General features: G+C 25.5%; 2 protein-coding genes across 2 annotated transcripts; both read right to left on the reverse strand.

Annotated features, from left to right (window-relative positions):
- Positions 1-1,058: 1,058 nt before the first annotated feature.
- LOC132931657 (zinc transporter ZIP3-like) lies at positions 1,059-5,519 on the reverse strand. Its single transcript, XM_060997561.1, has 4 exons — positions 4,895-5,519; positions 4,217-4,835; positions 1,956-2,180; positions 1,059-1,894 (listed from the first exon to the last, which is right to left on the reverse strand). Exons 1-4 carry the CDS (start codon positions 5,027-5,029, stop codon positions 1,809-1,811), a joined length of 1,065 nt encoding a protein of 354 aa, XP_060853544.1. The 5' UTR covers positions 5,030-5,519; the 3' UTR covers positions 1,059-1,808.
- A 10,949-nt stretch (positions 5,520-16,468) lies between these two features.
- Positions 16,469-17,607, reverse strand: LOC132917092 (DNA-directed RNA polymerase II subunit RPB3). Its single transcript, XM_060977644.1, has one exon. It carries the CDS (start codon positions 17,425-17,427, stop codon positions 16,606-16,608), a length of 822 nt encoding a protein of 273 aa, XP_060833627.1. The 5' UTR covers positions 17,428-17,607; the 3' UTR covers positions 16,469-16,605.
- Positions 17,608-17,645: the final 38 nt, after the last annotated feature.

Below are 17,645 nucleotides of genomic sequence, written 5' to 3' on the forward strand. Positions count from 1 at the left end.
TGTAAGTAACCAGTTTTAATAAGCTTATATAAATATTACATTAAATAAGTTGGGACATATGGCAGTTGTAATTGTGTTTTGTTGGGGGCCTAACTATCGGTTTTATTCAACTTATTCATTGATATCTTTTGATGACTTTGATCTTCAAAAATGAAACCAATTGTTGATTATAAAATTATGAAATTACTAAAGCTATTCAATTAATCTTTGTGATTACTTATTAAAACTAAAACTAATATTCCAAAAAATAATTTAACTACAAAACAATTTCATGCAAGGCTTATACCGAATTAAAAAGTTAACAAACACTAAAAAATGTTTAGATTCTTTTACTTTAAGTTCCTTTCAAAAATAATTTTTCTTCAAAATGTTAATAATTGTAATTGCAATTATAAAATTGTATTAAAATGTAAATTCTATATTGTATAATTTTAATATATTGAACAATTCTGTTTAGATCTCAACTTTCCCAACACAAGCTGAGCTTATAGAGGAAGTGTTGGAGCAATGAATCTTTAGTCAATCTATTCTTTATATTTGAGCAAAAAATAAAATTATTATTAGTTATAGATCATTAAAGTAATATCATAAAAGTTTAGCTCATAGACATTATATGAAGTATAATATTATTGATGTTTATTAAAAATTATTAAAATATATTCAACATTCATAACAATCATAACTACACAATTAGTAATATATTTATATTATATTTTATAATAGATAGTTGGCTTTGAATTATCGGCCTCCATGTCAAGTAATTTACTAGAAATTTGAAACTCAAATTTAGAATATTATTGAAGCGTTTAGACACCATTATAAACTAATCAAGTGGTTCCATGATTTTATTAAACAAATAAAATATTTCAAGACTACATAAAGTTCAATTAAAACATCCGCAAGGATACTTAAGGCAAATGTGTTAAAATGAAAAAATAATTTGTTATTACTTATTACATTGAATTCAAAAAATCTTAAGAGATTATTAGTAAAAAATATAAACATAATTATATAATTTAATTAAGGATATGGAGTTAACAAATAATTAATAAAACATAAATTTAAAAAAAAAGTTTATTGTTATGGTATCTACCATAAAATTTCCTTGATTCTGATAACAAAATGTTACAAGTAAAATTTAACAGATTTATGATTTACAACATTTATTAAACAAAAAATACTGAACAAATAAGTATTAATGTTCATTCCATGTATTAGAGTGTTAACAAAATATTTTGAGTTCATTTAAGAATCAATTTTGTTAAGTTTCAATTGACAAAAGTTTTTTTTTTAATACAAATAATTTTTACAATGTAAATAAATAATTAGTTTAAAAGTATACAGTTGTAACATGACCCAAAATAATATAAAAATATTGAAACTAAACTACCTAACTAAAAAATATTACAAACTAAATTCATAGTTGTTTCAGTTAATTATAAGGAACACTAAAACAAAGTTAAGACTAATTTAAAGTCAAATACATATTATGCATAATAAATTGTATGAAGTTCACATTTCGTCAAAATAAAAATAATAATCCATAATGGAACATTATTTGATATATTATATTTATAATTTATAAAATTAATATAATGGAAGATCGTTAAAAATGATTCTTGTTACAACTTAATTTAATCTTAATGCCAGGCGAGTAATTGAGTGAAATTCATTTCAGAAGTATTTTTTGGGCTTTTATAAAATTACACAAGCAAACCGTGTTTGTTTAAGGAGTACAGGATTATTATAATTTCAATATCTGGACATCTGGTAACAAATACATCTGAAATGATCAATAGAAATACATGTTAAGGTCTATGAATATGAGGTGTCATTGTAGAGCAGTTGTTATGTTCATGGCTCAAATGGTCAAATTCTTTATGGGTATGTCCACCTGTAATTAAAACTCATTTTAATACTTGTTAAATTAATAGTATAAGTTTGTCTTTTATTACCAAAAATTTCTAACATAACCATGAAGAAGAACCCAATCATGGTTAATAGTAACTTGAGCAAACCAGGCGCTGTATCCTTTTTTCTTTCTCGATCTAGCACTTCAAAAAATGTAACATATAGGATTGTACCAGCAGCTAAGCCTTGTAAAGTTGCATTTCCAATTATATGATAATTTTGATCCAAATCATATGTATTCAATGTTAATAACAATCCCAATAATATACCTAAAATATATTATTAAGTTATTAAAAGTATTTAAAAAATATAGTTCATTTACAAATGTTTGAAATAAAATGTTAAAATAATAGGTATGTTTTATAATCAAATGCTCATTGGAGAAATTAAGATAGGAGATATTAGTATAATGATTACCTATGTTAAAATTTAATTTAATTTAATTTTCATAAGCTTGTGGTATTTAGTATACATATACAATGTGAAGTAATGGTCGTCACGGCCTTATAAAATTCTCTTACATATTAGTAAAGAAATTTAAAATGAAACTCGGATAAGAAATCAAGAATAGTAGTAAATACATAATAAATACTGTTTACAAGGCCGTACAAAATAAATTACATAAAATATTACTAAAACTAATATATTTAGAAAGTTATAGCTACCATAATGAATACAAATTTAATTTATGATGTAATTGTTATTATTTAGCAAAAATGAAATCGCAATAAATGTAAATTATGCATAAAGTACACAGATATCAGTATTATAAAACTATTTTTAACATTGTACAGAACATTTTATTTTCATAATTTGGTCATTTATATTAAAAACAAAATATATTTTAAAATTAGATTAAATATGAAGAATAATACTACTATACTTTTGTATTTTCTATCAACTCAACTTCATATAGTTAACAATAAGGTATTCCAAATAAATAGACGTAATAAATTATATTTTTTAATACTAAAAACTACTGTAATTAATAGACAAATCACATACTATTTTAATTTCAATAGAAATTCTTTTTAATAATTTTTTTAAAGAAATCTTCACAGACAAAAATACTATACAATCCATAACATAATATTAAACATTATACTTATATAACAAAATTACCTACAAGCCAATAAACTGTTATAGAGACTTTAAACAATAGTAAGAAAAAAATAAAATAATTCCCAATTTTTTGTAGTTACTTTAATTTAAAATTAATATAAAAGTTGAAATGTTTTAGATCTAAATATAAACAATATACCTTACATTTTTAAAATTCAATACTTAAAGTATTTTCAACATTTTTATTTGAATTATTTTATGTTTATAGACATAGGTTAAGTAAAAATTTCTAGTTCCCAGGAATATTATTACAGAATACCAATATTAGTATTTTTCTGAACTCTATAAAATAGTCAACAGTGTTGTAAGTTTATAATAAATAATAATTAAAATAATCTAATATGCATTTAAAATACATAAATCAAATAGATTTATATTAAATCAATATGTATTTTATAAAATTATAATAGGAACTTTTTAAATACTAAGCAAATTTTTTAAATTCTGATTTATGTTAAAAAATATTTTAGAAGTTAATTATCAAACACAATCACTGTAAATACATCCAATGTATTACTTCATGCAGAATCTAAAATGTTATAAATTACTACTCGCAAAATTCTATTAATAATTAAAGTTAACAAAAATATGTTTATTTGCCAGTATTATTAATTTTTTTAAATAATTCTGAGCTTAAAATAACCCGACCTACACTTGCTTAATGCATTTTTTAGCATATTTATGCTAAGTAAAATTATGAAGTATTAACTGAGAAAATTAAAAAAATCACCTTTAGAATACCTCAAAAATAAATAAAATTATCTATAAAAAATGATTAGAACACGATTAAACATAAAAATTTAATTATTGTCTAAATTGAAGGTGTTGATAAAAATCATTATTGTATAAAGCCATTACATTTTTCCATATCTCAAGAATCATAAATAAATAATTAACATAATATTTGAGGAACTATTTTTTAAGGACTACTAATACTAGTAATAAATTCTAGGCTCTACACTATAATATAACCTATATTCCACTACTTTGGGATTACTTCACCAACATGTATTTAAATGCAAAAACATATTTATATTCCATACCTATTAAATAAACATAGTTATATCATTTATATTAACAATGTAATTAATTACTAATTACTTTGATTTGATTGAATTTAATTAATGAAATGAGATGATAATCAATTATTAATTAAGTATAAATAAAAATTGTTTTAACTTACCAAAAGGCGATACCAGGGTAAGAACAACAATATTTAAGATGATATTTGTCAAAGACGAACATGAAGTTACTAATTTTATGCCAATACAAAATAATATAGTACATTCATGAATAGAAACTGCTAAAAATAGGAAACCCATATTTTCCATATTTTCTTCCAAACCAATAGCTAGTCCTTCCATAACTGAATGAAATGATAATGCTAGTACAACTAACAGACTTCTTAAATTATGTACATGAGACATTTCATTATTATTTTGTTCAATTTGGCAATCTGGAGTTCCTGTTCCTTGATCTACACTAACAGAATTAACATCATCAGCAGACTTGACTGCTGTCAACTGACTATTGGTCCATTGTAATAGTCTATCACAGTGTCGTGTAGTTTTTGCTTTACTACGTTTTTTATGTTTTTTAACAAAGTGCTTTACAGATTCTTCAACAAAGTAGACAAGAAAAAAACCCATACAAACAACCAGTTCAGTAAGTGGATAATGTTGATAGTGTTCCGGTAAATGTCCGATAAGGCTCTCCCTCACTTCCGGTATCAAATGAGCAAAACAGGTAGCTAGCAACACACCTCCGCCCAAACTTAAACATAATGAAACTAGATACTCCAGCTGAAACATAAATTTCAAACAATAAACTATAATTCACAATTATTTTTATTAATACTTACTGTATTTGATGTCAGCGAATCTGTAGATTTGTTGGTTAATAGTTTTCTGGATACAAGTAGGGGTGTGAAACCAAAAATTAGTCTCGAAACTATCGACAAGGCAATAATCAGCGCCTTAGCACTGTACTGATCCATATTAATCTATTAATGTATTTTCACCGAACTAAGATTTTTCTATTTGTTGTCTTTGACATCACTTGGAAACAGGCCCAACTCCAACGGCCACCACCATCGCAGAAAAATACTTTGCGTTACATTTAGACTAAATTCAAATCAAATGTTCACAAAAAAAAATATTAACGAACGCACACACCCGAATTGCCGACCAACGGTGGCAATAAATTTATCAGAACTGTCGACTCTGCTGAGTGTCGGGAAAGTTATCTGGATGTATACCTACAACTACATGTGCAGTCCAAGTGCATGTATGCAACCAATTTACAAACGGATATTAGATACGGAATTCAGTATTTCAGTGTTTCTAAAAAATTGAAAAAGGCATTTTCAATGATTGAGGTTATCTCGGAACTCCCAAAGACGATAGCAAGATTTCGACCGCAGTGATTCACAATTTAATCACAAACGGCTAGACCGTGATACAACAACTTACTACAATTATTAATAATGCCACCACGGCCTTAGAAGATAATAAGGTCGGAGTGGTCGGACAACGTGTCTACCAGTTCTGTATCTAAGACTGTAGCTGTAATTATAACAATGTACACTTATTTATAGTTGCGAGTGGTAATCATTTACTAACACCTACCTGAGGACAAAATAGAGCTGATCGGAGATTACATTTTTTACCTAGTAAATTTTCAGTAGGTAAAAAAATAGGAGGGATTGACGGTTTAATACATTTTTATTTTTGTTGTATTGGACTTGGACTATTTAAGTATTTGAACATTTTAAACAATGAACAATAATATTATGTTAGAGTATTATTTTAGTAGATAATATATAATTGAATTAACATGACGTAACAACTTTCAATAAACTTACTCATTTATACTGCTGTTTTCTTTTTTTTTATGATTTAAAGTAAACAAAATTTTTCGATTTTAATGTTACTAATTTAAGCGTTGCGCAACAAACAGCAATTATATTGGTGCTAAATATATTATTGTGGGGACTGAAGAGCGCACAACACATTAATATTTAATATACGGTTACTAAATACGGAGACGCAGTATAAAAATAAAAAAATATTAATCAGCGTTCGGCGACAATTTAATTCGATATTTCGCAGGATATCATGCCGATATTAGCAATACTTGCGGGCATAGTGTATATTTATTATTTGTGAACTCGAAGTCATAAATAGGTCGATTTAATCTTTGTACTAAAAAATACTGCTGTTCATAAATATTAAAATAATTACTCAGTACCTGCTAAATAGTGCTAATAAGTAGTAATAACGTCATACTTATCTTTATTTGCTACTTCGCTAGTGAAAAATGAGTAGGCAGACAGTACAAAAAATCCAAAAAAATATAAGCAATATTCATATTATGTTACACATTAATTATTAAACCATTTATACCAATATAGTATTTAATAACAGGTACGTTATTTAAAACGTTTCTAATAAAAAATAATGCTTGCCGTGCATTAGAATTCAAATAACAAATTTAAAAATCAATTACATCGTGTAAATCATGTACAACATAACCAATGCATTTAAAGATATGAAATTAAAATACCTAATTGTATTATGAAATATAAAAATAATATATTACATTCCATTCTCTGTTGACTATACAATTTAAATTATAATATGAATGCATACATACGATAAAAAAGTGTCAACCGCCTAGCAATAATTAAATTATACTTATTTAGTTATACAAGCATACTATTTATTTATGGCACCTAGCTAAGTGACAATTATGGTTATTGTCGCTGATCTTGACTTTCAAATGGGGTAAATGCCCTATTTATTCTTTAAAATATCGCAGTTTTAAGTTTAAAAATGTATAGATATAACATTCTGGTAACATAATTTCGAATTGTGCTACTGAAATAACGAATAAAAAAAAACTACAATAAAGAGAGTAAAGTATGAATTTACTATAGTAAATATTAAATGTAGCTCGTAATTGAGTAAATCACAGACCACAGTACCTAATAGATAATAGATAATATTGTATTAAAATTTAATTCAATGATAAATTGTAGGAATGTATATTATTCTGAGCTAAGTCATTATCAACATCTATTTTTAATAATATTTTTTCTATGTTGTATGCAATTATATTATTATATTAATATATTTTCTTATAATTTGGTAAGTTGAATTACTTTATGTTTACCAATAAAATCATATCACACAAATTAATAATGGTATATAAGTACAATATACCCCTAAATGTATGGATTGATGTAAAGCTTTGTATAGGTATATTCGTAGTATAATTAATAGACAGATGGTTTAAAATTAATCTAAATATTTTGAATAATTTTATTTTATTTAAAAAATAAATTCACAATATTGTGAAAAGTTTTAAATCTATGAAAATTTGAACTTATAACGTATATATGAAAAATAAATAGTGTATTTACTATTTTTAACATTTTAAAGCTTCTATAAAACGACTTATACAAATTCATATTAAATATTCAAGATTTTTTTTAAGAAACAAACATATATAATTATAAACATAAATCAAAAAATATAGAAGAAAACATTTTTCAAATTTCAAGTATCAAATTAATTTATTAAATTATATCAAAATCGACAAAATTCAAATAAATAGTTCAAAATCAGACACTTATATTTTTAAAATTATATTGTGTCTTCTAACTGTTAATATAAAATATATTCTATATGCAAATTTTAGATGTCTAAAATTATTCCTTTCTTAATAAATTACAAACATAAGAAAAAAATCGATTGGTCAAAATTGGTGTTACGGAAATAAGAATATTCCTGTTGGTTGTTTCCCGTTGTTTTTCCAATTATAAAGAAGAGTTTAATTTAGATTAAACATTTTACTAGCAACCGTCGATAATGTTGAAGATTGAAGCAATTTTCCTGCTTCAAGCCACGATTATAAACAAAAACAAGTAAAAACCCCATATTGTATTATCAATAATAAGCTTAGAACATTAAAAATTATATAACATGTACCGCCATATTGGTGAGTTCTAGCTTAGTTACCTATGTATGCGTAACTACCATAACTCAAATTATAAACGATGAAACTGATGAAAGTATGAAACTCATTGCATGAACTGACATGAATAGTTTAAAAATATTGATGATTTAATCTTGTAATTTTAAATAACAAGTTATACATTTTAAATTCAGTTTATTTAATATACATTGATATCACAAAATTAGAAGCCTATTTAAAGTTCAAAATAAAAAATGTATTTTTAATTTTTTTTAAAAAATAATGTTTTCTAATAATAAGCAAATACCTAAAAAATGAACATAATATATTAATTATAGGCCATTACCTACTTATTTATATTTATAGTTTATTACAAAAGAATATTATTGTATTCTGTATTTTTTTTTAATCGTTATTATTTTATTTTTTACGCTCTGATCTATTTACATTATTTTATTATAATATATAATAACTAATCAGCATATTTTTTGTTAATTATTAAATTTTACATAAATAATTTAAAAAAGAAGGATCATTCATTAGTAACATTTTAATTTATGAATTTTTACTATAATAAGTCGTGACACTATATTTTTTTTTAATAATATAAACCGAATGGATCATTCGGAAGGGAAATAGTCATAGTTCTTGATATGTTAATATCTGGAGTTACTATAGATAATAAATAATAATTAATCATAGGGTTTTTTTTATTGATTTTAGACATTTCGTATTATAGTTTATTTGTAAATTTATAGGTGAGATAGTCCATAAAAACATTAGTACCTACGCAACAACAGTTATACACTTGTACGCACGTGTTGCTTGTTAAATTAAAAAGTCGTCACGGAAAAAATAAAATTAATACAATTTCGGATTCTATAACTTTTTCAAAAAGTAACTATACGTCACAGACCACAGTTATAAAGAAGTTTATTACTAATAGATTGAAAAATGAATAATACTGTTATTGCTTATTATAGATAAAATATTATGTGGTATTAATTACTATATTTAGCTCCATATAGGTAATATTGTATGTGCCAGGTGCCTCAGTGCTTGTATGGCTATATCATGGTTCATGACCGTAGCATTGGCTAATAATGATTGACATTATTTAAAATTCATCAAAAATGTAATTTCAGTTAATTTTTAGATCAATCACAGTTTTACAAAGAAAAATAAACAAAAATAACAAATTACAGATTCTAGGAATACAGTTGATTGACCACTTTATTTTCAGTGTGCTTCCATATATACCAACCAATCTCTATACATATTTAATCTTTTTATTTTTTACATATTATTATTTATTTTTATAAGTACAGTTATAAAAAAGTAATTAGTACAGTTTTATAAGTTTATTTTTAATCACTAATTAGTAAGTATAGAAGTTATAAAAAAATGTAGTAGGTGCTTATATAAATATGTAATGGATGATTGCGTTGGTTTGTGTTTACGTTATTGAGTTGAGAAGTTGAGATACCTTCTCCACCGAAGACCATTCTTTCGGGATGCTTAAATTATATATTCATATATAGAACCTATATAAATTATACCTACTATATTTAAAGATCTTGAAATATAATATAGTCATATATATATTATTATGGTTCTCTAATAATGCTATTTTTAAATTTTTAAAAACCATTTTCAGTGATTTGGTGTTGATAGAGTTTTTTTTATTATTAATAAATAATTGTGAGAAAACTGAGCACCATGCACGATGTTCCGTGTTGTACGTATCATTATGGAAGGTTCAATTACTTACATACCAAGGTGAATTAATTATTGTTCTGAAGGATAATGATTGTAAAGATAGTATAATTTTTAAATTTGAGTTTTTGTATGTTCACCAAAATTTAATTTCATAAGAAACAAAAAGTAGGATAATTAGTTTATATATATTAATATTTGTTTGCAGTGATAGGTATTATATATTTTTATAGGGAACGTAATTGATGAAGTCTATGATGTAAATATTTAAACATTTAAAATTATTTTAATGTAAGTTGTCATGAGTGAGTCGTCTATCTAGATTTTAGACTATTATAGATAGTAGATACATCTCAAGATATTTTACGGACTATTCAGTTGGTATATAAATATTACTGTTGTTATAGACCGGATTCCTATCACGAGGGTTTAATATTTAATGGTTATGTAGAAGAATTTCGATTCATTCATTTTTAATCTCCATTTTAAGAACTAAGTTTGTGGTTGGTTAAGAATTTAAGATAATTTTAGAGTTGAAAATGCTATATCAGGATTTAGGTTAGAAGCAATATACTACTATTATCGGAAAAAGAACCAAGAGATGATATAAAACTGTATCATTATAAAGAACATTTTAATTTCTAGTTATCTCGAAAATTAAAATTATAAGAGCATATTAAGAACATATACTTAATATTAAAGATTTACTTTCTAACTATAAATAATATAATTATATATGTTTTTTTTATTAGCCTCTGTAGTATAAAATTAAAGAAAAAATAACATGGAGATATGAGCATTTAGTAGGAGAATGGTAATATACCCAATAACGCTTCGGATGAAGATTGAAGACAAATACGTAGGAGGAAGGACGTTTAAACAGAATATTCTTGAGGTTGCACTAAGTTTCCTCAAGATGGATGGATCGAGAGAAAGTGAAATAATAATAGGAAAAGTCAAAGGAGTAGAATATGGCTGAGCCATTTAAACGTGGCTATATTATATTATATTATTATTTAGTGTAATAATGACTATTAATAAACTAAAGTTGAAGGTAATTATTGAAATAACAAAACACTGTGCCATAATGCCATATATGGTATCTTGTACTAAATTTTTAAGTTTTTTGACTGAATTTAAAAGGACCATATTTTTATATTTAGATTTTTATACCGTTTAGGATTATACTGATACGAACTTCTTTTAAATTCTAAACAGAGTGTTAAATAGTGTTATGTATTGAATTTATTTGTTTTACAATGACCCAATGACGTCTAATCAACAAATGTTTAGATCTTATAAACTATTTAATTACTCACATTTTGTTTATTTGAATTTGAATTTAGGATTTAGATACATAAAAATGTTCAAAAGATGTATTGTATAATTTACAGTAAAAAAAAATTGTTTTCGTTAAAAAAAAAGTTTGAATCGTCACAGAATTCTCCTTACCTAAATGTTATTAAAAATCTAAATGACTGAAAATATGATCCTTATGTAAAATTACTTAAAATTCCAAAAAATGGAATTGTAATAACTTCATTATTAAAGGATAAAGTGGCGCTTCAATTGACATGAATCACCCTATGTATTATATATATAGTTACCCGTACCTATATAGTTTATATATACGATAATTAGTGTAAAAATATCACTTGAATAAAAAATATTCTATTTTGGTTGTATATATTATATTATCTACAAAGTACATCCTATACATGTGACTACATAATTGAGTAATGGATAATTGGATAAACATATAAAAAAAATCATGTGGCTAAGTATAATTTTATGTAAGAACGTGTTTATATTTATTTATCCCTATCTTATCGAACACAACTGGGCCACATAAAAACTTGGTTCAAAGAATGCATAATTATAAAATGTTAATTCCATATTATTCTCTTCAACAATATTATTTCATACATAACATTTGAAACTGATCTGAATAACTGAGTAATAAGTACATTATTATATATAATAATACCATGGTTATCTACACAGTATAGACATTCGTAGTATACCACCTATTAATCAATGGTTAACTATGCCTATATAGTATATACATACTTATATAATCCGTAGTTAAATTTAGATGGCTACTGAATTGTATTCTAGTTATATTTATTTTTATTGACATGACCACAGGTTGTAGTATATATATATATAAATAATTATTATATTTGATTTACATAACTGATGATATGTTTTAATTGCGTTTTAAATGATACTGTCTATAATATTTAGCTATACAGTCCCTGATTTAACCTATATATATTTGTATCATAATGTGTAGACTATAGCTAGGTAATCTATAATAGTATAATATATTCCATATAATAGTTAAACATGTTTAATCATTAATAATTTGATTTTAAAAACATGTCAATATATATAAAATTTGATGTTAATTGTTAGAAATTTTACATTCCATTTCCATACAATCAATATAATGAAGCAAAATAAGCAATATATAATTTTCTGATCCTAAAAAGTAATCTCTTGTACTCGTATTAAAAAAAAATGATGATGCTATGCAATAAAAATACATGTATAATGTAAAATATGTACCTAATTTTTTATTAAGCCAAGTGGTAAGTAGGTATATAATAAAAAAATAATTAGGGAGATTGATTTTCTTAGAATATTTTTAATTTATATGTTCCTCGATTTGTATTTGTTATGCGAGTTATCTACGTTTTCTCCTTCATATTCTTAGTAATTTATACTGATCTGTGTCTGTTAAAAATGCACTCCACATTAATATGATAACATTTAAAAATTAGAATGTATTACTAGAAAATATGTAGCATGTATAATGGTTGGATAAATTTACCAAAAATTAATGATTTTAGTTATTTTTTGTAATTAAATAAACTTTTAGATTCTGAACGGAGTGATGAATGTATTGATTTTACAATGATGTGTGGTTTTTATTTTTTTTATTTTTGTGTCTGTCATTACGTTTTGGACTTTTGGAGTAGTAATTATGCTTTGATTTTTTACTTCAGTCCCGCTTTGAAAAGAAAATTGAATCTATTTGGTACTTTGGGGGGGGGGGGGGGGTCAAAAGTAAACAATTTCCAGTAGTTTTCAAAAGCGTCAGAAAAAACCTTGAGAAAATAATGGAAAAACGGGAGTCTTTACGCATAACCACTTTTCGACAAAATCGATTTTTTGATTTTGCTGTAACTCAAAAATGAATAATTGTAAATACTTGAAACTTTTACCAAATTTTTATATTGTATATAATGTTTATCTATTTACGATTAAATTTTCAAAATATTTAGAATTTTTTTAAACTATTTATAGAGCATTGAAATTTTCGAGTTTTCTAAATTTTTTTTCTTGAAATGCCGATAACAAAATTTGGTTTTCAAAAACTCTTTAAAATTTAATTAAAGGTTTATTATAAGTTATTCTTATTGTAGTAAAAAAAAATCAAAAATCGTTAGTCACAATTTTTGTTTTAAGCATTAAAAGTTCAAATGCTCACAAAACATGTCAAAATCGCGAAAATTTACAAGGAATTTTGAAGTTGAATATTCATAAAATTTTTGTAATATATATCTAAGGTTAAAATACCCAACACAAGGTTCTCCATAACTTTTTCTTCAAATAACTGTAAAAAGAAAACCCCAGCGTTAATATAGAAAACATTTTATGAGCGTATGAAATTTATTTTATTATAAAATCTAGTAAAATTATGATATATATTACCATTTAAATATAGGCACAGATTAAATACTGTGTGTATTTAATCTATGCTGTAGGTAATAATATAATATATCCTACTAATTATCCTTGACTTACAAATCATCTCCGTTTAGAATCGTTTTTCGTATACAATGATACCTGTCATTGCATTCAAATTTAACACATTCATTATAGTAGTCTACTCGCCATCTCTACTATATACAGCAAAGCGATAGGTACCTACTACCTACCCAATTTTTTTCATTACATTTATTGATTTATTATTATTTTATATCTATGAAATGTTCAAAATATTTATTTATAAATAATAATTATAAGCTATATTTTATTTATACTAGGTACTTTATTATTACTCTACGAGGGTTTACATAAAAGTCTGTGGACTGTGATAGTATGACTATTGACTAAGGTCGCATTATTTAAGTCAGCCGGCAGAAGAATAGGACCACGTAGTTATTATAATATGATTTGTAAACAAATTTACTATTTTTAACAAGAATTTTTAATAGGTATATAGTTTTTTAAATTAATTCTATGTCACGTAGGTACTTATAATAATAACTATAGTATCTAGAACTATATAGGTAAGTAATATGTATAGGACATTTTTTACATTATTTGTAAAATTATCATATAAATATTTAATCTAAAAGAAAATATTTTTTTATTAACAGGAATTTTTAATATATTTATATTTTTCATTTTTTTTTTTCAATTATGACTGACGGAAAACTAATAAAGCTTAGTAGCTTGCAAAAATTTACTCGGTAAACAACCTCGTAGAAGACTTAGACAGCGATGGCTAGATAGAGTAATGATGCAAGATATAAGAGTTGTCGATGAATAAGTAGGATTGAAATTGACCAAATTAATGGAAAAATTTAGTGGAAGCACTGAAAGCTGATCGAATTTATAGAAGTATTAAAAATGATAGTAAAGACAATTCTTAACATTTACTTTTAATAATTTTAGTAATTTAGTTGTGGTTGATGTACTTATACATACTAATTATTAGTATAGGTAGTAAGTTCTTTGAATTTTTCGCCTCTTTATGAACATCGTATGGGGTGGAATTGCGCTAGCATTGCTTACCGTTCTTCTTCTTCTGTCATTTCTATTCTTGAGCTGGTTTACTTGGCGCTCTCAAAGTCACATTTTCAGAATACCTCCTTCCATATCTCTTTTTTGGCTGGCTAGTTATAATTAATAATTTAAATAGGTATAACACTGTATACAAGGACTTTGATGATGGTTCACACAGTGAGTCCGAAAGGTCCGTGGTTTGAAGAAATAGGTGCGGTATATATACCTACCTCAGTTATACCATAAATTAATAACACTACTATACGTCTATACACAGTGTTAATGAGTTAATGTGTTATAAATATATATGGTTATACTATAGTCTAAAGCAGGGGTCACCAACTGCCCACAAACACTTTTTTTTCGGACCCTTATCCGCAAAGTAGATTTTAAAATTTATATTATGACAAAACAATTTAATTAATCTGTATTGAACAAATGCATAAATAAATCAATGTAAATACTATTTAAAAAAAAAATGTATTTATTAATGTGTGTAAATTATTAACACTGTTATGGACCGTGGCCAGTATAGTAAGTTTCAAAACGGAGTAAACGGACCTCCTTAAAAATTAGACCCCCGGTCTAAAGTATACCGTATGTCCGTATACACATACTACTAGGTAGGGGCAGTAGCCGGTAGGTATTATATCATTGTAATTTGTAAAGTGGCGGTGCCAAAGAATTATTGATAGTCGATAGAAGATTGCCTCAAAACAATATATCACTTATAACAAAGCTATAATGATATAGGTACTTAGTATAGTGGATTACTACTTTGTATTATTGTATTTATAAACATATTAAAAATACTCCTGCAGTTTCGGTCCGGACATTTTAGATAATAAAGTTACTTACTTAGGTTGTAAATCTCGGTCCGATAATTTTGACACTAACAAAATATAAAAATAAGGAAATATCGGAAAGTGAATACGTCGAACATAATGGCTTTTTACTTTAAAAAAATAGATTTATATTATAACCTTACATTATGTATTACACTTTTACACTACAATAAATTTTACTTATATTTTTACACTTACAATTTTACATAAATATATTTCACTTATATTTTTTGTACCGAATACTCAAATTAAATCCAACATTGAAACATTTTAACTACATTTTTACAAAATTTTATATTTGTATCACGAATTCTATAACATGAATAATAATATGAAAATAATTTTTGGAGGATAATGAGAATGGACTCCTCATGTTGTTCTCTGGGTAATTCTAAATGGTTCTCAAAAATATTATAAGACAATTTTATGTTTATTTTTATTTGGGCCGACTTTACACGTCAATCTTTTTTACCTGTAAAAAACACGGACGAGTTTACAATAGACCTTTTGAACATTTTTTTTTCTCGGACCAAGTACAAATTGGTGGGTAGACCCGGACCTAGTTGGCCTACCCTGTAAACACATCACTGTATAATTCCCATTTTCTCTAATTTAATTTTGTTATTGTGGATTATTTTGAAAATTACTAGGATATTATTACTAAGTATACTAGGTATTTACTGTTGACTTCCCTAATTACCAACTAGATTAAATTTTCTATTAAAAACCACCCTTCGAGTTGAAAATCTTTGATGTTATGATGTTTTAAAATTTCTTTTTATGAAGTGGGAGACGGGCTTTCAAGATGGAAAATATAATATAAGCTTTTAGTTTTAAATTTAATGATTTATTTTATTTAGGGGTATTTGGAATTTATTTTTTATGTACATAATATTATAATTAAATATTTAGTGCCATTATATCTTACCTCAATTATTAATGATCAGTTACTAATTACATTCTGCTGTTAGCAAATATGAAAGTACTTATGGCTATATCTTAGTAAATATTATCTTTTATCTTACTATAGTATTTTGAATAGATTTATCATACATGATACATGGTAGAAACATTCAAAAATAATAAAATTAACTATATATAGGTAGATAAATCGTTATTTATTTTAAATTTTAATTAATGTTAACTTTAAAAATATAAGTATTACATATCATTATATTAAGGGTTTTTTTTGAGTATAGTAAGCACTAGAAACAATTAAATCTATACATTAAAATTAATTTATAGCGAGTGCATCCATTTCTTGTGTGAATTGTGTTTGAAGATTTGATAATTTATTTTTAAGTGCAGCAACTCCCATTAGAACAATATTTTCAGGCTTTAATGATCCACAGCTTTCTACATTGAAGAAAAACTTATTAGGTTTGGCTCTCCAGTTGTATTGTCCTTCGTGCTGATCCTCATTGAGTTCTGAATATTCACTTTTAGGCCATTCATCTGGCTTAGGGAACAATGTATGTCGCATTGTGTTGTCTGGGTCATATTCAAAGCTTACACCTGTAGTTGGATTCCATTTAGCATGCTCTTTGCCAAATCCCTTTTTAGCAAATGCTCTAATTTTTAATTCTTGTCCTTTACGTAATTTAACAATAAGTATATCATCTTTTTCTCCATATTCATTAATATCACTATCTTGGTTCCTTGAAGTAACCGGTACTACACGTGGATTATTGCTTACCAAATCTGCAGTAGTTACATGTCTTGTCATCTCTTCTGAACATTTTACATTCAGGTTGAATTCAACACTGCAGTCGTGACAGAAGTCTGAGCATGTGCAATCTCTGGAGTACTGTAGGCGGTCGACTATTTCATCTGATGTCAATGGTATGAGACCAATACGGGATGCTATAAACTCGTCACTTAACACTGTAGAATTAGAATCCAGCTGTACCCAATCGATGGCTAATGTCGGCGTTTCGGCGATGAAAACTCTACGTAAACTATTCGCAACGCTTAGATCGGTGTCTTCAATTTGAAATTTAATTGAGTCAGTAGTCAGTTCAGATATGTGCACGGAAGGTTGATTAGCATACGGCATTATTATTGTTTTTTTTTTACAAAATTGAACACTGGTAAATTACAAAACACTGTTGTATTTGTAGACTTCTGTCTTTGACGGTTAAAAAATAATAAATATTAGTTTTACTTTATTAGGTCTTTTTTACTTTATTAGGTATACTAATAACGCATAAACATTGTTATCTCAACTATTGAAGTAAACTTAGTAAACTCCAAACTTAAGTTTAAGGTTATGTT

Source organism: Rhopalosiphum padi, chromosome 1 (assembly GCF_020882245.1).
Source record: "Rhopalosiphum padi isolate XX-2018 chromosome 1, ASM2088224v1, whole genome shotgun sequence".
Taxonomy (NCBI): domain Eukaryota; kingdom Metazoa; phylum Arthropoda; class Insecta; order Hemiptera; family Aphididae; genus Rhopalosiphum; species Rhopalosiphum padi.